The sequence below is a fragment of the Paramormyrops kingsleyae genome, chromosome 1, assembly GCF_048594095.1.
Source record: "Paramormyrops kingsleyae isolate MSU_618 chromosome 1, PKINGS_0.4, whole genome shotgun sequence".
NCBI lineage: Eukaryota > Metazoa > Chordata > Actinopteri > Osteoglossiformes > Mormyridae > Paramormyrops > Paramormyrops kingsleyae.
Window position 1 is genome coordinate 12,790,086 of NC_132797.1, and position 23,900 is coordinate 12,813,985.

Consider the following 23,900-nt stretch of genomic DNA (forward strand, 5'->3'; position numbering starts at 1 on the left):
AAAATCATTAAAATGTCAATGTATTACTTGTGCATTGCGTATATGGTAATACTATATAGAGAGTTAAGAAACTGGTATTTGCTTTTCTTTACGTGTAAAGATGACCGGCTATGGAAAAAAAAAAAACCTAGTGTGGTTTCTTTTAAAAAGGCAACCACCATCCATGTTTTTGTGGGGAAAACACTTTATAACCTGTATCTTTACATACTTTATATCCAGAAATTTTCAATTTTGCGGCTGGGTTGAAACTTGCTGTTTGTCCTACACTGCCGCGTTCTGTCTGCCTAGTGATTGGCTGAAGGGCGCTGACGTAATTGGCGCGCTCTTCGGAAGGAAAATGAAGAAATGACCGTTGTTTGAGGATTTTTGCTGCGAGCTAGCTATATAAATTAATTATCATTTATAGGTAAAGTATAAAGCATTGCAGTCCATCAGGGCATTCACATTTTTGGTAATTATGTTTTGGTACAATGGTAAAGGCTACATCATTTTGCTAGGAAGCATAGTACTGTGTGATTAACGACAGGGTTATATGCTAGTTGTCATTTGACGTTTTCAGATTTTGTGTGTAATATTGTTGTAAAGCGCAGTGGTGCTGTTTTCCTCCGTGCTCGTTCATGTCCTGATGGTATGTGGCGAATGACAGGAGCTGCAGGGACATGACCGATCGAGTCCTCTCTCTTCAGTTTCATGCAGGCATGGAAACCACAACTCTTCAGTTCCCATTTCCGTACGAGCCGTATTCTATTCAGAAGCAGTTTATGGAGGCTTTGTACACCACCATCGATGAAGGGAAGATTGGGATTTTTGAGAGCCCTACTGGGACAGTGAGTTTAATTACTTTCATTACTATATGTTATACAGAGAAAGATTGCTTTACTGGATTGCAGAATGTAATTGATTGATGCAATGGGGTTTCATACTTTATGCTTACAAGACATGATGGGAAATATTATGTTACTGTGCTAAGGTTTGTCATGTCCTCAACTGACATTCAGATTTTTATTATATATATATTTTCTCCTAAATCTAGTTTGCATGGTTCACAGCTAAAATGGCTGGTATGGTTTTTGCTGGATTTTAGGGCAAGTCTCTGAGCCTGATCTGCGGAGCCCTCACCTGGCTGCGTGACCACGAGGAGAAGAAGAAGCAAGAGGCAGTGGGCCTTCTGGAGGAGAGAGACGTCACCATGGACAGCTCCTCCACCCAGCCCCCGCAGGGGCACTGTTCCTCCCCGGCCCTCTCATCCTCTACAGAGCCTAACTGGATCGCGGACTTTGTTCAGAAGAAGGCAGAACGAGAGCTGGTGGACAAACTGAAGGTAGTGCAGAATGAAAGTAAACAGTGGGTGTTGAGGGGGGAGGGGGGATTCACAGCATTCTTGGCTGGTGAAACCACGAGCCCCTGCTATTCTGGGGCTGCTCCCGATTGGCCAGTCAATTATCCCCATCTTAAGCACGGGATAAACCCTGAGTTCATTTGAGGCCATCTGGCTAATAGAGGCAGATATATGCTCTGTGACCTTCTTGTGAATGTCCATCTGGCTTCGTGCATGCAGTGCCAAGGGATTTCCAGTGCAGTGCAGCCTATTTTGGTGTGAGGCTACGTTATGAAGCAGGAGCTTAGCGCCATTCATCCCTTTTCACTTTCTGTTTTCTGTCCAGGAGGAGGCGATCAGGAAGAGGAAGAGGGAGGAGAGGATGGAGCTGATCAGACACAATGTGCAGCTTCAGTATGCACTGAAGCACAAGGTAGCTAAATCACACGTGCATGTTCCACAGAGCAGAGCTGAGAGGTCCTGATAAAATATATATTTGCATTTCACATGACTGGATTTTGGTTTAGGGTGTGGAATTGATACCTTATTCTTCCAGGGTGTTCTTCCTGTGCTGCACTGGTTTCCTTTGGGTACTTCAGTGTGCACCCCCAGACCAAAGGCATACAGTTAGACTATTTGGTGTCTGTACATGGCCTCCTGTAGTGTATGAATGTGCGTAAGTGGGAGCAGGTATGTGCCTGGGAATGGACTGGCATCCAGTCTACAGCTTCCACCCATGATAAGCAGTTAAAAAATGGATTTATTATCAGCTCTAAGATGACAAACCTTTCGGTTACTGTTTAATTTGCAGGAGCTGCATCTACAGTTTCTTTCTACCTGGTCTGATGAATAGAATAGTATTGTAAATATTTTGACAAGATAGTTACAGGATATGAAATGTTTTCTTTGCTGCAACTTTTACTCATTTAATTCTGCATTATATTAATGTAATAATGTATATAGCCATTATAAAAGTTGAACTATTATGGATGATTTTTTTTTTAAAGGAAGCATCTCATGTGTACTAAGTAATGGCTGACTAACTGGATATATTGTAGCTGTCTGCCCACGACAATTGCCACTTTTTGCTATTGGTGAAATATACCCATTCTCATCTGTCTGCTGATAGCGTTTGATGCCTAATTGACCAATGAAAAGATGTTTTTTGCAGTCATCTGTTTAATTTGTATTTATGTTTGTACTAGTTAACATTTGCATTCATGATGGATGTTTCTATGGATTACTTTATGGTGCTAATTTTAACAACTAAACGTTGATAGTTAAAGATAGATAGCTAAATAACATCATTGTTAATTTAATTTAAAGTGAGGTTAGTTTGTATTGTTCTTGACACTGACATATCTTCCTCACAACAATCCACATAAGTCCATTTAAAACATGAAACCATTCATTGGCTGCTGTGTAAAGACAGGTTTCCATTTATGGTTAAGGTGTCTACGTCGTTTTAGGTTTCTGATACTGAAACGTAGTTTGATTCTGAAAAGTAGTTTCTGATAAAAACGTGTTCTTTCACATTGCTAAAGTGATGTCTTTCATCGTGATTAGCAGAATATATGGCCAGCTGTCGCGTGGCTGAATAGTGGGTGAGTTTCTGAGGTAACCTCCGTACTTGATGTACAATATCCATCCGCTGCAGGTGGGACGGTCTCGGTTTTTCCCATGCAGGCATTGTGTTCTCGTGGGAAATGCTCACTGCCGTAGTACCCGGGCCGACGCTGAGGTGTGGCAGATTGATGTGTGACAGCGCTCACTTGCCACTTATCACCAGAGTGACCAGGACGAGGAGGCGAGGCGCCTGCTGCGGCTCAGTGCCGAAAGTGGCGAGGAGGACGGGAAGGGGGCGGTGCTTGGTGACGGTGAAGAGGAGCTGATCGTGGCCGACTACGAAAGTGACGATGACGGCAAACCGAAGAACAGGTGGGGGTCTGGCTGGAATCAAGGCAGCCAGTGGCGTTGTTTGATGTAGCAAACTGTCTCAGCTCACTGCCTATGGCCACTAGAGTCTTCACCTTTCTCTAGAAATTTAACAGACACATTAACGTTGTTTGAAAAGAAGGCCCCCAAACTTTTTTAGTTAATTCTTGCTTTAGTTTAGTTGTTTCATCCGATTTAACTTGCACATTGACAATTTCTATTCCAGTTGAAAGTTAACCATGGGGAAAGAAAATTCTAAAAGCAGCTGTAATTCTATTCACGTAGATGGATTGATTTGAGCTGAAGGAATTGGACTGGAATTTGGGGCCACGATGAGTAAAGAAACTCAGGCTGGTTTAGGTGATTGCATAGCTGAAGCAATTTAGATGTGAAATAGGCCTGGATGCACACAGCCAATGGATTAAGGCTGTAACCCAGTATACCATCATTTAGGGGTGCACTTTATCTTTGAGTTATTAATAGAAATACCCAGCATTACACTTCCTTCATTTCCTTTTAGTATCTTTTTCTTTCTTATGAAAAATCTGTTTTTGATATTTTGTTGTATTTGGTAGCCCCAACATTATGCTATGTTGATGCATGGTGTAAGATGTGTAACTTTAGGGTACTTAATGTACTCACAATGTTAATCTGTTTTGTAGCATTTGTGATGAGGAGGAAGATGATTTGGAGGAAGACCATGTGACTAAGGTTCGTGACTGATTCCTCTAAGACACTTGGTCTTGTTTTGCTTTGTGAGTGTTTAAGCAGCCATATGTCTGGCTGATGGACTCCAAATCCCATGATTCTTTGCAATTAGATATACTACTGCAGCCGCACGCATTCCCAGCTGGCCCAGTTTGTGCACGAGGTGCAGAAGAGCCCTTTCAGAGAAGAAGTCAGGGTGGTGTCCCTGGCCTCTCGGCAGGTGAGCGCAGAGCCTCTGAGAACTTACGGTCTCTCTGCTGGTTCGCAATGTAGTCCACAGTGTAGTTTACAGTGTAGTCTGCAGTGTAGTTTACAGTGTAGTTGGCAGAGTGAAATTAATGTAATGTAGTCCACAAGGCAGCTGAACCATCAAAGAACATGAGCATTGCCTTGACTGAAAGCCAAATCAAAGTGGATGTATTGTGTTACTTGTGACATAACATTTTTCATTTGCGGAAACATTTTCATTGATAGCAACATTTAATAATGGGCAATAAAACCAAAGGTCATTACCAAACTCAGTTGGCAAGTATGGTATAAATCAGAACTGGATTCCCGTTGCACAGGCACTGCAGCCGGCTCCCACCAGGAGGCGCTGATGTGTGTTCGTTTCCCCACAGAACCTGTGCATCAACGAGGAGGTGCGGAGACTGGGCAGCGTGCAACTCATCAACGACCGTTGCATGGAGATGCAGAGGAACAAGCACGGTGAGTCTGACGCCCTCCTGCATGAGCCAGAACCTGACACTGGCCTCTCAGGTTTCCGCCCCATATTGGGTTCCGCACACACCTGGGGAACGTGGCAGGGACATCTGAGATCTCACAGGTCCCGCAAACCCCCAGCCCCAGAGACCCACAGAGCAGTGTTAACGGCTGTGTCACTGTGCCAACGACATCCCGATCCCTCTGGGTGTGTCCACTGAAGCCCTTATTCACAGTAACATCATGTCACCGAGATGTGTTTGAACACATCAGCCATTGTTTGGAATTTGAGATAGGTCAAGTTTAAATCCTATCGTGAAATCTACGACGAGATCCGTGTCGATCGAGTCCTGTATGAGCTGCGCGCAAACAGTGACGATTTCTGAAGCAGTCGACAGTGACAGTTGGTGACCTCACTCCCCCACCCAGGAAAAGCGGAGAAATCCACGGATACGGAACCCAAGCGGAGACGGCGAGAGCCCAAGGCGGTGTGCCCCTTCTCCAGACACGAGGCGCTGCTGGGCCTGCGTGACGAGACCCTGGTCAAGGTCCGGGACGTCGAGGACATGGTGGTCCTAGGCAGGGAAACCAAGGCCTGTCCTTACTATGGGGGCCGTCTGGCCGTGCCTGCCGCACAGGTTAGGCTCCCGGAGCCCCCGCTTTTCCCTACACCCCCCCACCTTATCTCACCAAGGCCCCGATCTGATATCAACATGCACCCAGTCCAAGCTTCCTCCAGTCCAGTAACCCGCCGGTAATGGCATCAGTATTAGGTTTAAGTGTTTGTTTTTATAATATGCTGTCTAACGCCAAGCCAATGTCATGTCTAGTTGTTACAGTCTCATCACCTCCCTCATGTTTCCCAAGTTGTAGTTAATCTGAAGGGGTTTTGGTTCAGATTTGGTTATTTTTTTTGTAAGATCGACCTATTTTTAAATTGTAGTTTAACATGAACTTACTGGTAATGACTTTTTATAGAAAGTGTAATGTAGCAAGACCATGACATCTTACCCAGCGGGCCAAGTGAGCCAAGTCTGGGAGAGGGGACTCTTCGAGATTTATGGCTCCTTCGTACCCAAAAGGGCGGAACGATCCAGAAAGTTCTTCAGAGCTGTGCTTTGTTGGCCAGATATGACTCCTGCAGCTGTGTGGACACGTACCCACTGCACGTGCTCTGGAGGGGAGAACGTGATGATTTAATGCGCAGTTTTCACCGTTGTTCTGAAGGTTTTAGCTCATTTATTGCTGTTCCTGAACGTCTAGTACTTTTTTTTTTCCAGTAAAGGTTTTTTTGGGTTTATTTTTTTCTGAAAATGGTGGCTTTTCCGATGATTTTCCTTGTTGCCCCTGTCTTTTTAACCTCCTGAGATCCAGCAATTAATTTTTGTTTAGAAGACATGCTTTTGCTCACATCTCTTATGATATACATGCCACTCTATAAAGTTCTGCTGTTTCTTAAAGAGGGTCAGTTAGGGCTTTAAGATGACATTGCATACTGTATGTGACCTACTTCCTCTTCCTGTGAAATCAAAATTTGAATCAATATTAAGAAAATTTTCCTGGTTCTCAGAATGTAAAGAATCTGCTTTCTTGTGCTATTCTGACTGCCATGGGGTTATGTAGTTTTGTGTTTGTGTGTGTGTGTGTGGGATCCAGGTATACATTATACCAAATGTCCCTATAATGTGATAAAAAAACCTTTTATTTTGACATCGTGGGGAGCATTTTTTCGGTCCCCAAAGGGGAAATTCAGTTTTATAAAAATCTGTGATTGCAATCAAAAAACTACCTATGATTATGGTTAGGGCTGGTTAGGGGTTAAGGTTGTCATTGTTGGGATTAGAGTTTTGCCCATGGAAATGAGTACAGGTCTGTGTGTGTGTGTGTGTGTGTATGCATGTGCATGTGGATTATATTACAATGTGGGGACTAAATGTTCCTCACAGTGTAATAAAAACCTGTTATTTTGGCATTGTGGGGACCATTTTCGTGTTGGAACAGGAAGGGGCCATCCCCAAACTGTTCCCACAAAGTTGAGAGCATGAAATTGTCCTAAATTGCTCAGAATGCTGCCACGTTAACAGTTCCTTTCACTGGAACTACAGTAAGGGGCCAAGCCCAACCCCTGAAAAACAACCCCACACCATAAATCCCCCCTCTACCAAACTTTACACTTGGCACAATGCAGTCAGGCAAGTACCGTTCTCCTGGCAACTGCCAAACCCAGACTCCTCCGTCAGATTACCAGACAGAAGCGTGATTCCTCACTCCAGAGAACACGTCTCCACTGCTTTAGAGTCCAGTGGCGGTGTACTGTACACCACTGCATTTGACGCTTTGCACTGCACTTGGTGATATAAGGCTTCGATGCAGCTGCTCAGCCATGGAAGCCCATTCCATGAAGTTCTCTACACACTGTTCTTGAGTTAATTTGAAGACCACATGAAGTTTGGAGGTCTGTAGCTTTTGACTCTGCAGACAGTTGGCGACTTCTGCACACTGTGCCTCAGCATGCGTTGTCCCCGCTCTGTGATTTTACATGGCCTACCACTTCGTGACTGAGTTGCTGTTGTTCCCAATTGTTTCCACTTTCTTAAAATACCACTAACAGTTTACCGTGGAATATTTAGTAGGGAGGAAATTTCATGAATGGACTTATTGCACAGGTGGCATCCTACCACGGTACCACGCTTGAATTCACTGAGCTCCTGAGAGTGACCCATTCTTTCGCAAATGTTTGTAGAAGCAGTCCGCACGCCTCGGTGCTTGATTTTATATATGGAAGTGATTGGAACACCTGAATTCTATGATTTGGAGGGGTGTCCCAATACTTTTGGGAATATAGTGTATAATTACAATCCTGTGTGTGTGTGTGGGAATTATGTTTATATTTCTCTCTCTATCTTTCCAACTCTCTCTCTTTCTCTCTCTCTCTCTCTTTCTCTCTCTCTCTCTCTGCCCAGCTCGTGGTACTGCCCTACCAGGTTCTGCTCCATGAGGCCATGCGCCGAGCCTCGGGCATCAAGCTCAAGGACCAGGTGGTCATCATCGATGAGGCGCACAACCTCATGGACACCATTGCCTGCATCTACAGCTCTGAGGTCATGGGGACCCAGGTCAGGATGCCACGTGCAATCCAGATCTGTTGACTTTCTGAACAACCAGGTTCTCTACAGAATCTGCCTTTTTGGTTTGAGATGTTAAGAAAAACTGGGTTCCACCACTGTGTCAGTTCTCTCCCTGTTTTCACTGACTGGTTCTGTTTTCAGCTCTGCTGTGCCCATTCCCAGCTGACCCAGTACATGGAACGGTACAGGTGAGGAACCTCTCAGTTGTACTAGGTCCATCTTTACTACTAGTGTCACTTGGAAGACTGAGACAAGGCCCTGAATGAGATTGACCACTGGCCCCTGACCTTATGTGATACAAGCCAAGCACTTGTTTTCCACCTGTGTGCTGCTATGAAGCCACATGACATATAGGCGCATTCATAAGCTCGGCCAAGCGGGTTAGGGGTCACAAGAATGATAACGTAGCGCTGTACTGTACAATGGGGACGATTAATAAATTATAAGGACAGGTAAGTAGGATATTTAAAATTCTAACATGGGAAAACTTCATATTGACACAAGATGGCCAATAAATTCTCTTATGTCAACCTCACTGACATTCTACACTGACATTTTATTTGGACTTACTAGAGTTTTGAGCACCGATGCTGTTGATCTTGATCTCAGTTCTGTTAAATAGCAAGACCAAAGTCTGGTGTATGCTTTTGGTCTGCGGGTCTGGGATTATGGGGACTCCGGCCTGTGCTGGAATGTGAGATGTGATGGGAGGTTTTGGATACCTTTGATCTGAGTGTTTCAGTGAAGCTTGGCCTTGATACTTTTTTCACATGCTGTTTTATTTTGCGGGTGAGCTCCCTCAGGAGGTCACAGATCGCCTTCACTATGAGGCGCTGTAGTTTCTTTAAGAGCCACACAGTGGCAGCACACTGCTGCTTATGAATAGGGATTTGGGTATTTGATGTTGGCCTATCCAATTATTCAGCTTTGAGATGCTTCACCTCTACAGGTTACTCGGGATGACATGCATCTGAGGAACTGATTATGTTAATAGCAACAGAAAAACTCAAATTTGAATAAAAAAATGTGAATGCTCTCTGGTGCTAAATTTATTATTGTTTTGTCATGGAAACCTGTAGCTTATCATCACTGTTTATCTGGAGTACGGAAATAATGCATCAGAAGAAAAGGACTGACCTTCTGAGAATTTATGAAATAGAAGTTTTCTCAGGTTTTTTTGTAAGAAGCAAATGAAAAATGAATGTTAGAGATTCTGTTTACAGCATCGGTCCAATGTGGAGTACTCATCAGCACATCCAGAAGTTCTCCAACAGAGTTGTCTGATTTTGTGTTTATCATCCAGGAATCGCCTGAAAGCCAAGAACCTTATGTACGTCAAACAGATCCTGTTTGTGCTGGAGGGTTTGGTCCACGTGCTTGGGGGTGAGTGTTGGGGATATGAGACAGTGCAGCTGTAAGATAACGGCAAAGCGGGTTATGCAGAAGGATCCGTAACCGTAAGGATCCATGAATTTGTGGATTTTTGCCCTGACGCTCATGGTCCGTGGCATGTTTCTGCAGGCAAAGTTGATCAGAATCCACACAGCCAGGTGACCCAGGCAGGTGAGGTTGAGGTACATCCTCCTTATTCCTTGAAAATAATATGGTCTTGGGTCGGTTCATTTGGACTTTTATTGGATCGAATGGAAAATGTTGTGCTTATTTTGCATACAGGAACCGAGATGCTGACAATCAATAACTTCCTCTTCAGAGCACAGATTGATAATATTAACCTCTTCAAGGTAATTCACTGCTGAGAATTATGTACTAAGTGCAGTTTGCAGTGACACTGAGAAATATGGGGCATATAGTTCACTGGATATGTTTTTCTTCTGACAAATTGTTCTGTGAGAGGCAGATTTAACGGATTGAGAAAAGGCTCTACTGTTATTCACTGTTCATTTATCAAAGTTATTTTTTTTTTAAAGTTTCTCGCTCTTTCTCCAACAAAAGAAAAGTGGGTAGATGTTTAGAGAATCGTGGAGTGGAGCTTCATTGATCATGCGGACATGGAGATGATGAATAGAAATATCCACTGTCAGTCGTTGTGCGATCAATCAGCTTTTCGTTGCTTTCTCTGTTTCCTTTCCCTGCTGCTGATAAAGGTGCAGAGATACTTTGAGAAGAGCTTGATCAGCAGGAAGGTACGAGGAGAACCAGGGAATCATTTATTCACGTTACGAAGAAGAAAGTTCTTTGGGACCTGTTAATCCCCCTGAAAAATCGCTGGGGTCATGTGACCAGGGTCAGATGGGGTCAAAGTCGAGGCCAGATACAGGCAGCACACTGCACATGGGGTGTGTCCGGAATCGCGCACTTGCGCACTAAATTTTAGGGCGTAGTGCGTTCACACTGACAACTAAGCCAAAATTCAGTGCACTGAAAGTACCCGGATGGTGCACTGAAAACGGCCAGATAACGCAGTTCAGAATGATGGACACTACTCGCACTAAACGGACACCATTTTGACTACGTAGCAGAAGGGGAGGGACTTTCGACAAGTTTTTATTGTTAAATTAAGGCGGACCACAACACAGACACGTAAGCCCAAGCGGAGGCAACTGCTTCATATAAATCTAAGTAACGTTAATAAAATTATTTTACTGATGTATACTGCGGTGTGTAGCCTGTCACTCTCTGACGACAGTTATAGATAATTTGTTTGAATTTGTTTGAGATTATATGGACTTTTATATCGATATGAGTTTGCACACGTAAATGTTAGCAGTTTTTTAGCCGGTTAGCCAGTAGTAGATAGGTTATATACACGCAAATAAAACCACAAGGAAATTCATTGTAAACAAAACACGGCAGATATTTTGGCGCGCTGGAGAATCGAGATCAAATGCTAGTCCGTCACTTCCGGTAAGTGCAAAACGTTAGTGTTCCATTTAGGACAGCACTTACCCATGGTAGTGTGCACTACAGAAGGAAGTGCGCACTACGCACTACATCTCAGTGCACTGATGCAAGTGCGCGATTTCGGACACACCCATGGACTTCTGCTGGTTAATTTAATTGTCATTCCATTGTCAGTTAGCTCTTTGTCGGACCTGTAATTGTGCTGGGGTCATTGCACCCTGTGATTTTGCATAGTACTAATTGTGTCGTTTGTCCTAAACATGGTAAATAATCAGTGTAGGTATATAATGTCCCATGGGATGATGGAACCATTAGCAGGGTTTTAAAGCACTTGTCAGGTGTAACTGGTTTTGGATGCAAATCTGGTGGGATGTGGTATTCTGTTTGCTGCCCTTTCGTACCCTTCTGATGGTCACATTTTCCTGTCCAGCTGAATGGATTTGTGGAGAAATACCAGGGAACAGGCGTGGCGGTGAGCGTATCCAAGAAGGAGAACCAGCGGACAGAGGGGCTGGGCCGCTTTCTGAAGTCCCTCCAGTCTGGCCAGCAGGCACACACAGGTGGGCGGGCTCATGACACTCAAAAGACTGCTGGCCAATTGTGTCACTGTCTCCTTATCCCAGAACTGGCCTATTTGGCTAGACCAGGAGGTGGGGTCCTGTCATTCATACTACACTAGCCAATGGCCATCTACAGCACCGTCCCCTTCCTGCTGTTATTTGCTGACATCACTTCTGAGAAGTTTCTTTGCTTCATTGAAACTCTTTATTACTTCTCAGGCAGCTCTTTACTGACCAGCAGTTTTCCTTTAATTTTTCGTTGGCTTCTTCTGAAAAGGTGTTGGGGTTGGGGTGGATGCTGACATTTTTCACACAGCTGTGCCTCTAAAGGCCTATCTTTCCTTTGGCTCGTGACAATCGGCCTTCTAGCTCTTTAGATCTCTGAGGCTGTCAGTATGAATATCAGCCCACGCTATCTTGAAACAAACCTCTATGCTCTTCTACATCGAAAAGCTATTTGAAATGAGAGCCCGTTGCAAATCCTGCTCTCCTGTGTAATCGCTGTGCCATATGCCTCACATGAATGCGGATGCAGATCTGATTAAGGCAAATTGAAATCGGGTTGGGGGCTGTATGAGTGGGAAGTGAGATGACTTCAGTCTGCTGGGAAATCTTTATCAAGGGAAATGTTGATATTTCATCCTGTTGTAAATAATCCCATATTTTCCTGAAATGGTTTCTTTTTATAAATGAGCCTCAGAGATTACAAATTTTGTTTCTGATCTCTGTCTTGCAGCATAGTTCTTCAGATAGTTATTAATTTTGCAATTTCCTTGCAGTACCCATTCCAGGTCAGAAGGTGGCAGAAGAAGACAAACAGAGCAGTGTTGTCTGTCCCATGATACAGGTCGAGGGTTTCCTCTCAGCTCTCACCAATGCCAACAAAGACGGACGACTCGTGGTCCAGAGGCAAGGTGTGAAAGAAATCATTTATTTCACCTAAAATTTTAAATAAATTGGGATTAGGGTAAAGTAATTATTATTAAGAAATGGGGCAGCGTGTGGCTCAGTGGGCTGAGCCTGTATGCCTGTATGGGTTCGAACCCAGCCTCAGCACGTCTGTGGGTCCTTGAGCAAGGCCCTTAACCCCCAGCTCCATGGGCTCCGCTATGGGTGGCTGCCCTTCACGGACAGCTTACTCTACAAAGAGCAAGTAGAGGGAGGCGTAGAGACAAATTCCCCGCAGGGATCAATAAAGTATTAATTATTAATTATTATTATTAATAAGGAGAATCAGTCATAGGGACGGCACAATTACACAGTGACTAACACTCTTGCCACATACCTGGGACCAAAGTTTGAGTCTAAATCCTAGCTTTATATGAGAGGGGTTTGCATGTTCTGCCATGTTGCCGTGGGGTTTGTCATTATTATTTTGTTCATAAAAATATGTCAGCTTAACCATTTCAAATCCTCCCAGTATGTGCAGCAACCGTCCAGTACACCCACTTTACATGACCAGTACCTCACCTTGTTTGGCTATTAAAAATCTCGTAGATTTTTTTAAACTGATTAAATTAATTAAATAAGTAAGCTGGTGGTGAAATTTACCAAATACGTGGAAAGGCTGAGGTGCCTACAATGAGAAGTTCGGGACCCAAAGCGGTGTTGTTCTAGCCATCCAACTAGATATCAGTAACTTTTTGGAGAGCAGGAGAAATTCCTGATAGTTTTTATTCCTGATAGTTTTTATTGTGTTACTCTTAATTTGAAGATGTTTTAATTCATCAAATTGTGTTTTCAGTTCTGAGCAAAAATACACTCACTACCCAGATAAATAGCTTTAAACATTTTCTGTGACGGCTTTTGCACAATACTGGAATAATCAGGAATAATGCAGATTCACCTGACTGAATGTCTTTGGACTGCAGAAGCAAACCTACACAACTGGGAGAAAATTCAGTTCCCACATACTGAGCAGGGGGTAGAATTGAAACCCCCCCCCCACACACACATCTTTGAGCTCTGAGGAAACAGCTCTCCTGCTCTTTTATATGTATATGATAATAGCATTAAGTCACAGGTTGCTGTCCAATGTCTAAAAGTCTTTGGGCTTATGTGGAAAGCGCTGATGTTCTGTAGGTATGAACCCAGCTTCACTTGCCGTCGTGCCCTTGCGCTCTGACACATCGATCCAAAATGCCGTCCGGCCAGCGCCATGCAGACTAACTGGGGCCAGCTGGCTGTCTCCACAGGAACACTGGCCCAGGACAGCCTCAAGTTCCTGCTGCTCAACCCCGCCATCCACTTTGCCCCCGTGCTGAAGGAGTGCAAGGCCGTCATCATCGCGGGGGGAACCATGCAGCCGGTAGGTACCTGGGATTCAACGGAGCACACATGTGGGTGACACCCACCCCTTGATCAGGGGGCTTGCTCGGACCCTGGGGGGGTGCAGGATGGAGGGGTGACGACCCGTTCTTGCACCCGCTCCTTATCCTGCAGGTAGCCGACTTCAAGGAGCAGCTGCTGCTGTCGGCTGGTGTCAGTGAGGAGCGCATCTCTGGGTTCTCCTGCGGTGAGTGCAGCCGGGACAGAGAGCGAGGCTGAGGGCAGAGCATCTTCACCTGATTCATGTAGCTCTCGCCTGGTTGCTTTAATTCCTTGATGCAGTGTGTCCCAGCCCAGCCCTTGGGGAACCCCAGACTGTATAGCAAGGAGCTGGGAGGGAGCAAGAACGTGGGATGGGGATCCCCGAGGACCGGGTTGGGAAACGCTGTTCTAATGCATCCAAAGTGCACCATCATACCAAAGGTAGAAACTCTGGCCCTCTTCACCGTTCCTGAACTCTGTTTCCGGACCCAGTGGTCTGTGAGGATATCAGGGCGGTTGAAAAGCTCCAGGACCTGCGGCTGTGAGCAGTGCTTTTGATTACTGCCCCTTTTCTACCTTCTCTGCAGGTCATGTGATTCCCCCGCAGAACATCCTACCCATAGTCCTGTGCAGCGGACCCTCAGGTCAGGAGCTGGAGTTCACCTTCCAGAACCGGGAAACGCCACAGATGGTGGGTCGTCGGATCACGGATTCATGGTTGCATTTCCGTTCACGTTCTGATGTGCTGTTAATAAATTTATGATATGCAAGACTGAAGTTTATATTTAATGTCTTTTAATGCAATTATTATGCATGTTTCGGGAATGATGTTTATCTTGGCTATCATTATTAATCTGGAGGTCAGTATTTGACATCTCACTGACCTTATTGTAATCATTATAAAGCTGTGGTGGTGTGTATGTGGGTGGGGGGGGTCACCCAGTATTGCTCTGCCGTATTGGACCCATGGCGTCTCTGTCTGACCATCTACCACAGATGGAGGAGACGGGCCGCGTCCTGTCCAACCTGTGCAACGTGGTGCCGGGAGGCCTGGTCTGCTTCTTCCCCTCCTATGAGTACGAGCGCAGGGTTCTGGCCCACTGGAACAGCACCGGCGTCCTGGGCCGGCTGGCCGCCAGGAAAAAGGTGTGTCCCCAAAACAAGTGCGACAGAAAGCGGAAAATGGACACAGGCACACAGTTGGTCCACTGTGCTTCATGTAACCCTGATTGCTGAAAATTCTAGAAACGTAACACAGAAGCTGCCCGGCCAAGTTTGGAAGAGTAAATACCGTGAGGCAGCCTGGTGGTCGCTGTCCTGACCCTGGCTGAGCAGATAGGCCTGGTGCCCTGTTCTCACTGCCTCTCACAGACCTCTATGGCCATCAGATCTTCCAGGAGCCCAGGAAGGCCAGCCAGGTGGAGCAGGTGCTGAAGGAGTACTCCAGATGCATCCAGGTCTGTTGGGGTCCATTCTGTGAGTTAATTAGGGCTGTATTGAAGAGAAACTCTGTGTTCCAGCATGTCCAGTCTACCCCCAATTATTGCTTTGAGTGTGATGAGACAAATTAACCTGGATACTGAAAACACACAGGGTAGATGATAGCTGAAGTTCCCGCAAGATGTTTTTGTCCCAGAGTATTCTGGGTAGATTATTCTGCTTTGCAATAAGAGTAGGCGCCTTGTGAATTGATGAGCCTGCGGTTCCCCTCCATCCCTCCCTGTCCCCACAGCACTGCAGCCAGGCGGGGGCCGTTCTGTCCGGGGCTCTGCTGTTTTCTGTGGTGGGGGGCAAGATGAGCGAAGGCATCAACTTCTCCGACGAGCTGGGCAGGTGGGTGTGACTCTGGGCCCTAGTGTCTGCCGACTTCATGGACTCCATTGTCCTTTAATCTTCAGCCTAGTAACATGTATCTTGGATGTGCAAAGGCTTTTGATATAGAAGATACAGCATTTCAGAAAAATGCCAGTGAGTTTTGCCTTCAGGGTAAGGAATCAGACTTTGTCCAATACTGATGCTCAGAAAAATCCTATAGAGAAGTATTCAGAATAATTTTTTGGTGGTTGGGGTGGGGGGCATATTGCCCAGACAGGCTTCAGCTTGCTGTTCACTCTGCGTTTGTGGACAGTGATTCCATTACCCGGCCGCCCTTGAATTTAAGGGATATTTGGGGTTTATCTCTTAAGCGGTTCTTATGGGGCCTTGGCTGATTCGGTGTCGAGCGTGCTTTTCAGAAGCTGGAGGGGGAGGGGGTAGAAATCCTCTTCGAGTCCGGCACTCCCGCAGGAAGGGCCCGACCCGTAGCGCGTCAGAGAGGATGACGTATTGAGAGCCGTGCGTTTAGCTGGCATCGCTTCCGCTGGATTACGTGACATAAACATTCTTGCGGGGTCAGTGTTTCCTGGGCAACAGGCCACTTTCCGCTGGGAGTTTCTTGCAGCGTTAGCAGCACAGAGTCAGGCTATATGTTTATTCCTGACTCTTAAAGTGACCGGATGGGTACCAGAGAAATTGGCCCAGGCCCCATCCTCCCGTTCACACACCCTAGATCAGGGGTCTCCAACTCCGGTCCTGGAGAGCTACTATCCAGTAGGTTTTCAATCCTACCTGTCTTCTGATGAGCCACACCTGCTCCTGGTATTTACCTGAGAACAGGTGTGGCTCATCAGAAGCCGGGTATGATAGAAAACCTACTGGATAGTAGCTCTCCAGGACCGGAGTTGGAGACCCCTGCCCTAGATGAACATGCTCCCTCTTAAGCAGGACCAGCTCTAAGTATTTCTGCTTTATTTCCCTTAATCGGTTCATCCATTGTTGTGGCTCTTTTTAATTCTTGTAGTCTTTTGAAACGTATGAATTGGGGAATAGTAGCCTCCTGACAAAGCAGAGTGTAGAAAATGGATAATGGGCAGAAAAAGTCTTGACCAGCATGTTTGTTGTACCTGTTCGTTTGCTGCTGACTTGCTGGATTGTGTCCAGACCCTGTGAGCCTCTGTAATCCTCAGAGCAGGTGAAGTCTCTGTGGCACCTTCCTCTGTCTAGATGCGTTATCATGGTGGGAATGCCGTACCCCAACATCAAATCTCCAGAGCTCCAGGAGAAGATGGCCTACTTGGACAAGCACATGGTTGGTAGGCTTCAAAGTCACTTAAAGGAGATGCCCCCCCCCAAGCCAAAGCTATGCTTTTGTACTAGCTGTGCCTTATTTGTATGAGTATCCTATTCTGTTATATAAGTTAATAATAATAATAATGAATGAGAGAATGATACTTTATTGATCCCCGTAGGGAAATTGACTTTTCACCTCCGCCATCCTGCTCTCCATGAGACACACAGATGAGAGCAAGCTTAGGGAACACAGTGAATAACAGCCACCGATGGCACCCCGGGGAACTGGGGGTTAAGGGCCTTGCTCAAGGGCCCATAGATACGTGTCGGTGCTGCCGAGACCAGATGCAAACCGGCGCCCCTTCCAGTCACAGGCCACATACCTCTGTTAGCGGTAGCAGCAGTCTGTAGTATACTCTAGTCTAGTGCAGTAAAGCAGACCGTGCGCACTGCATACACATAGTATACTCTAGTCTAATGCAGTAAAGCAGACCGTGCGCACTACATACACATAGTATACTCTGGTCTAATGCAGTAAAGCAGACCGTGTGCACTGCATACACATAGTATACTCTAGTCTAATGCAGTAAAGCAGACCGTGCGCACTGCATACACATAGTATACTCTAGTCTAATGCAGTAAAGCAGACCGTGCGCACTGCATACACATAGTATACTCTAGTCTAATGCAGTACAGCAGACCGTGTGCACTGCATACACATAGTATACTCTAGTCTAATGCAGTAAAGCAGACTGTGCGCACTGCATACACATAGTATACTCTAGTCTAATGCAGTACAGCAGACCGTGTGCACTGCATACACATAGTATACTCTAGTCTAATGCAGTAAAACAGACCGTGTGCACTGCATACACATAGTATACTCTAGTCTAATGCAGTAAAGCAGACCGTGCGCACTGCATACACATAGTATACTCTAGTCTAATGCAGTAAAACAGACCGTGTGCACTGCATACACATAGTATACTCTAGTCTAATGCAGTAAAACAGACCGTGTGCACTGCATACACATAGTATACTCTAGTCTAATGCAGTAAAACAGACTGTGCGCACTGCATACACACCCCTGTTTAATGTTTCCCTGCAGCCTCACGTGGGTGGACAGAGCCCAGGCAAGGCACTGGTTGAAAACCTCTGCATGAAGGCTGTCAACCAGTCCATTGGTAAGGCCTATGATGAGTAGGGGGCACATTTCTCTTGGGTCCCTTCTCCTTCGCTCATTCGGAAAGGTGCCCACCATCTTGTTCTTCTTCCGCAGGAAGGGCTATCCGTCACCGTGGCGACTATGCCTGCATTGTCCTGCTGGACCGGCGCTATTCCCGGCCTGGCACCCTCCAGAAACTGCCGGAGTGGATCAGGAACCGCACCCAGGTCCAGCCCACTTTTGGACCCGCTTTTGGTGGCATCAGGAAGGTGAGGCTGGCCCTGATGTGGTACATTACATAATGAGCAAAGCATTGACATTGCTTGGTTGGTTTCTCTGTATTGTAGCAGCATGCAGCCTAGTGGGTTTTGTATTTTTGCCCGCGTCCAGAAGGTTGTGGGTTCAAATCTTATGATTGGCACAGTAATCGTACCGTTGCTCTGCTCTTCAGCAAGGTCGTTGAACCCTATACCTATCCCTGCTCTGATTCTCATCTGTACATCGCTTTGGACAGAAGCTTCTGTTAAATGTAAATGTATTTGCTACTGCCTGTTAGAGGAGAGGCGGGAATTCAGTAATATATATTAGATAGTAGTTCATAAAGCTTAAGAATGGGAACCTTATTCTGTAATTGTCCTGTTCTGTGTTCAGCTGAGCAGAACTTGATGAAAAAGTGACCCAGACTGGGTAAAGTTCTGCTCTGCTTTGTTGATGATAGATTTATTTGCCTGAAATCACCATCCTGTTTTTTTCCATGAGGGGAGACTTCCTGCTATGCCCCACAAATGCTTTGGTCTCAGTAAACGGTTTGGTCTGTCGAGGCACACTGGCTTTGCGGGGAAAGCAGACCTGCACTCCACAAGCGAGCCTGTAAATGTTGCCAGGTCGTGCTTCTCAAGCAAGCCGATTAATGCATGTGCATTAGGGTGCGGTGAAAAAACACAAAATGTCCAATAGCAATTTCCAATAGTGCGGAAATTCAATGAAAACTTCGATAGTGTTGCGGAACCTGAAAATATTAACCTATTTCAAAGATATTTTGCACGTTTAATAACAAGGTCCAGTGACAACTTTTCCGCACTATTGGAACTTGCTATTGGAAATTCTGATTTTTTCACCCCACCCTAATGTGCAGGAATACCATTCCTTCAGGAGGGTGTCTTGTAGAATTTAATACCTCGTATCCTGATCCCTAGTTCTTCATGGAGAAAAAGCAGCAGCAGCAGCAGTAGTTGGGAAAGAAACCTGGTGCTCACCTATGACCCCAGCAGGTGGCGCATGTAAGGTTCTGGCCGCAGCAATACCATGGAGGAGAGTGGATGCCGTTGTTCATTGTTCTGGCAAAGGGCCACAACTGCTGTCAAAAATAGCTCCATTTCTGTCATTTATGTCTGCTTAAAGTGGTTCTGTTGAGTAGGATTAATTTATGAAAATGTTCATATTGTTCTCTTATATTTAAGTCTATAATCCATTTATGAAACTGATATATGCAAATTATTGCTTCTTCTTTTGCCTTTAGTAATACACTAGAAATGTTCAAATAATTCAGTTTCTGTTGAATTTTCATTAAAAAGACATGAGCACATGCTCATGCATCCGCTTTGGCTTTAATGTGTTTGATATATACCAAGAGCATATATACCAGGAGCACAGAACCTTTAGATGTGTGTCTTTATATGAGTAATATAATGTTTATATTAGATTCTACTTTATATCCTTCATAAGGTAAAACACCCACATTTTAAAAATGTTTTCATGAAACTCTGTAACAGTACAGTGAAGGAACTGACCAGTGGCTGGGCTGCTAATGTATGGTATGATGATCACCATTAAAAGTTTCTCAACTTTTTAACCCTAAAAAACACACTACTTCCAGAGATGATGATGATTTTATATATATATAAATATATAGAGATTTATTTAAAATGGAATGATTCCTGGGGGCTGTGTAGGGCAGCTGTGGGAGAGAGACAGATATTGATCATGTAAACATCCTTCAGCAGTGCAGTAGTCATACTTGACATTTTTTATTGGGATTGTTGGGTGGGGGGGGGGCACGTGCAGTCATGGTACCTGAGCTCTGAGCTGAGTTACAGGGAAAGGTCCATAGACCAAAAACATATTTTCAGTTCAATGTTTGGGTTGCCTCAGTGTGTGTGAGGTGCTGAACTGGGAGTTGCACTCTGCTCCCTTGTGCACAACCAAGATCTTTGTTGGCTGGTCGACCCTGCTGTGGAAGGGAGGGCTGGGCCTTGTTTACATGTTGCTGTTCCGCAGACTTCCAGTAGGGGCTCCATGTGAGCGTGGGAGAAAAGAGTGAGGGCTATGCTCTCTCCCAAATACACACACAGTAAAAGAGAAGGTCAAAGCAGCAAAAAGAAAGTACCATACCTGAGTTGTTGTCATTGAACGTGAAGCCGCGGTTTGCTCCAAACTACTGATGGGAAAGGCCCTCCTCCAAACTGGCCTCTCTCTTATGGGGTGGGGACCGTAAGGTGGCGTGGACCTCTGGAGCCGCCTGCAGCAGCCATGCTTGCGTCACCAGCACCACTGCTTGCACCCGGGGCGTCCCATGTGGAGGACAGGCCAAGCGCTGCGTTGCCATACAGGCAGAAGGTCATCCTGGCCCCATCCGGTGCAGTCGCACACCCTGCTGCGGTGACGTAGGATCACCAGGACCAGGATCAGCGAGGCTAGGGCCACCACCAAGCCCCACACTGCATCCAACTCACACAAGGCCATGTAGGGCCTTGTCAGAAGGGAGCCACAGCCATGAGGAGAAGCCTCGTGAAATGAAAAGGTGCCCCTCACCAGGGACAGGATGAGGAAATTGGGGAAACAGTAAGAGAGTGCCATCACTGCCAAGGAGAGAGAGAGAGAAAAGAATTATTTTATGGGTGGAAGAAGTATTAGTCCATTAACAGCAATTTAGCCTACGGCTGTGCAGGACACATCTCAGGTGACACGCTGACCATGCTGACAACTGAGCAATGGACTTCTACAGTGAGAAAGCAATGCTGTGCTATATATATAGGCTATGAAGTACACACACACACACACACACAAAACATTAAAACTGATCACCAATGCTGGCTGCAGAAAAATGTGGCAGGTCAGACCACTGTAAGGGTGAAAACAACTTAATTTCGGCTTTGTAGCCATCTGATATTACACTCCAAAGCATAGGCCAGCATCATTGTGAGAGCATTATTGCTTAAAATAAGGGGTCTCAAAGCCAGTACTGAATCTAGCCGGCCAATCACCGGCACCAGAGAAAAGTTAAAATGATGTAATGTCATTCCCGCACAATTGGCACCCACCAGTCTGCAAGTTTTGCAGTCGGTAATTTAGCAGATTATGCATTTATTGTTTTTCTCTTTCGACTAAGGACCTCTCAGCGGTTATTTTAGTTTGAGACCTTTGATCTAAGTGCAGTACACATTTTGAAGGGGGGCCTTACCTTAATTGTCAATTTCGGTCACTTTCACCAGCTCTTAGAACACGATGCACTCATGAATCGCTTGTGTTTGATTCCCACTTATCAAACAGAATGTTATTTATTAGCGCTGCATTGTGACGTATTACTGCATTTTTACGCAATGGAACGGCAAACGTTCTAAATAGGGTGGGGGCAGGGAGGGGGACATTAAGTCATGTCCATTGTGTGTTTACTTTTGAAAAACTCAGATATAACCTTTAAAAAGAGAGTGGAGCGGGTCCTCGGGTGAGATGTGTGAGGGGAGCTGCCACCTGACTGAAGTTATGGATAAATCCTAAAAGCCTTTGTAGCTCTTTCACGGTGCCAGTCTTGTACTGCTTTCACTTTTTGTTCATCCATGGCCACCTCTCCGGGCTGAATGAGGTAACCTAGGAACTTACGCCTGGAGCGATGGAACTCACATTTTTCTCTTTTGGCGTAGTTTCTCCAGTACCTGTCGGACATGCCGTAAATGTTGCTTATAGGAGGTAGAGAAGATCAGGATGTCATCAAAGTAAACAATAACAAAGCGGTTTAGTATTTCCCAAAACACCTCATACATGAAAGACTGGAAGATTTACAGGCTGTTAGCCAGCACGTACGGCATGACCTGGTATTCGTATTGCCCCGTGCTGGTCAGGAACGAGGTCTTCCATTCGTCACCCTCCTTTATGCAGATGTGGTTATAGGTGCTCCGTAGGTCCAGCTTGGTGAAGATGGTGGCCGTACGAAGCTGTTCTAGTGCAGAGGGAATCAGGGGTTACGGTTCTTGCCGTTCATTTTCACAGCATTCAGGGCACGATAATCGATGCATGGCTGGAGACCTCAAATAATTCCCTGTTTCAAACCATCTCATACATACGTGTCCATGGCTTCTTCCTCCGTCCGGGACAGGGCAAACAGCCAGGTCTTGTTTAGTGGCACCCCCTCAAGGAGATCAATGGCGCAATCACAGGAGCGGTGCGGGGGAAGCTGGAAAGATCGAGACTTGCTAAAGACGTGCAAGAAGTCTCTATACTCAGGCGGCATTACGGTGAGATCCTCTGGATCCGGGTTCTCCACAGAGGTTACCTTACAAGGCAGGGCAAGACAGTCAGAGAAACATATCAGACCAAGCGGCGAGTTCACCTGTACGCCAGTTCACTTCGGGATTGTGAAGTCTGAGCCAGGGATGTCCTAAAATCATGGGATCATGTGAGTAAGGAAGAATTAGAAAGGATATTATCTCTTGCAGAGTAACTGGATAGGTATGATGCATTATCTGTTCTGCATATGCTGGCTTTCCGTGGACCCCTAAAACTGTCACCGGAGAGGGAAGCTGCTCCGTTTGGATGTGAAGCCTTCGGGCAAAAGACAGGTCAATAAAGTTCCCCGCGGCTCCGGAATCCAAAAGCGCATACGCCGCCTCCCACTCCAAACCCCACTGCAGAACAAAAGGGACCATCACCTGTTTCTGAGTTACTTCTAACAAGACGGAGGTCCCCACCTTAGTTGAATCTCTGGGTTGTGGAGGACGGACGGGGCAGTTCTGGATGACGTGCCGGGGTTCTCTGCAGTACAGGCACAGGCACTGCTGGTACCGATGCTGTCTCCCCATGGCAGACAGTGGCAGGAGACCCAGTTGCATAGGCTTAACGGGGGGTGGACGACTAGGTGGAATCTCCGGTTTGGTTCTTTGGTGGCTTTGTTCTCTCACGGTGTTGTCCAGTGTCACAGAGAGCCTGACCTCCTCCTCTTGCGGTGAATTTGTCTTGCAGATCAGGATTTAGGGCTCTTCCGTACAGGATCTTGAGGCAGTCGCCAGGCCACTGTAGACCCGCAGCGATTGTTCGGAACTCTAGAGAGAAGTCAGCTGCCACCTTGTTCCCCTGCCACAGGTTGCAGAGTAGTCACACCAAACAAGGGAATGGGAAAGGACAAGAGGCAGGAACAGGCAGGAACCAGGGAGACGAGGGATCCGGGACAGGTGGGCGAGGAAGACGGGGCAGGCAGGGAAAGCGAGAGAAATGAGAGACAAGATAGTGCTCAGCAAGGCTCATTAGTGATAATGACAACAATACTTCGCACCACCCTCTTGTGCACGACCGCTTTTATGCTGTGGGGAAAGAACATCTGAATTGGTAACAGCCGTGTACCGTCTAGGGGGGCGTGGTCACCTGTCTGGGCATGACATATACTGTAATGAATTCTTGAGATTGACCAGTGGACGGGGCACGTAATGTCATGAAAATATTCTTCAGCAGTTCATGGTGGGGGGAGGGGGATGCAATGGCAAACTCATAGCTTAAGCTCATAAATGTCTATCTTCAGGATTTTATGGCATAGCAGATATGTGTTGCCAGTAATATTGCCCTGTGTAAGCATCTTATTTACTGTATATTTGATAAGACAACATAATACACGGATATTGTATTATACTTTTAATGTCCGCGACGTTCTGAACCTTCAATATATTGTGCGTAATGCATTTCATAAGGTAATCGATTCATAGGTCGCTTTAGATCTATGTTACCACACATGCTAGCTACAGAAAAATAGGGCAGGCCAGACCATTGTAAAATAAGGACAAGTTAAATTTTGGCTCTGCTGCCAACTGGTAATGAATTCCAAACTAAAGTTTAATCAG

The 23,900-nt window shown here is 45.8% G+C and overlaps 1 protein-coding gene across 5 annotated transcripts; it reads left to right on the forward strand.

Moving 5' to 3' along the window:
* The first annotated feature begins 129 nt into the window (after positions 1-129).
* On the forward strand, positions 130-19,402 carry ddx11 (DEAD/H (Asp-Glu-Ala-Asp/His) box helicase 11). Of its 5 annotated transcripts, none has more exons than XM_023796560.2 (27): positions 134-451; positions 687-827; positions 1,085-1,321; positions 1,665-1,751; positions 3,108-3,256; positions 3,916-3,964; positions 4,074-4,181; positions 4,582-4,669; positions 5,093-5,301; positions 7,627-7,779; positions 7,933-7,979; positions 9,095-9,174; positions 9,313-9,354; positions 9,466-9,533; positions 9,897-9,935; positions 11,084-11,213; positions 11,993-12,127; positions 13,409-13,521; positions 13,656-13,728; positions 14,111-14,214; positions 14,520-14,669; positions 14,912-14,980; positions 15,256-15,356; positions 16,566-16,650; positions 17,740-17,815; positions 17,911-18,065; positions 18,993-19,402. In XM_023796560.2, exons 2-27 carry the CDS (start codon positions 699-701, stop codon positions 19,026-19,028), a joined length of 2,712 nt encoding a protein of 903 aa, XP_023652328.1. In that variant the 5' UTR covers positions 134-451; positions 687-698; the 3' UTR covers positions 19,029-19,402. The 5 variants fall into 5 exon arrangements, with proteins under 5 accessions (XP_023652330.1, XP_023652329.1, XP_023652331.1 ...); XM_023796559.2 differs by having other exon boundaries at positions 135-406; XM_023796561.2 differs by lacking the exon at positions 11,993-12,127 and having other exon boundaries at positions 131-406.
* The last annotated feature ends 4,498 nt before the right edge of the window (positions 19,403-23,900 follow it).

Bases quoted from the DNA above. Each gene is read 5' to 3' on its own strand.
- ddx11 (XM_023796560.2), top strand. From the start codon at position 699: ATGGAAACCACAACTCTTCAGTTCCCATTTCCGTACGAGCCGTATTCT. The intron at 11,214-11,992 runs GTGGGCGGGCTC...ATTTCCTTGCAG, and splicing joins TGGCCAGCAGGCACACACAG to TACCCATTCCAGGTCAGAAG. The intron at 13,522-13,655 runs GTAGGTACCTGG...CTTATCCTGCAG, and splicing joins CGGGGGGAACCATGCAGCCG to GTAGCCGACTTCAAGGAGCA.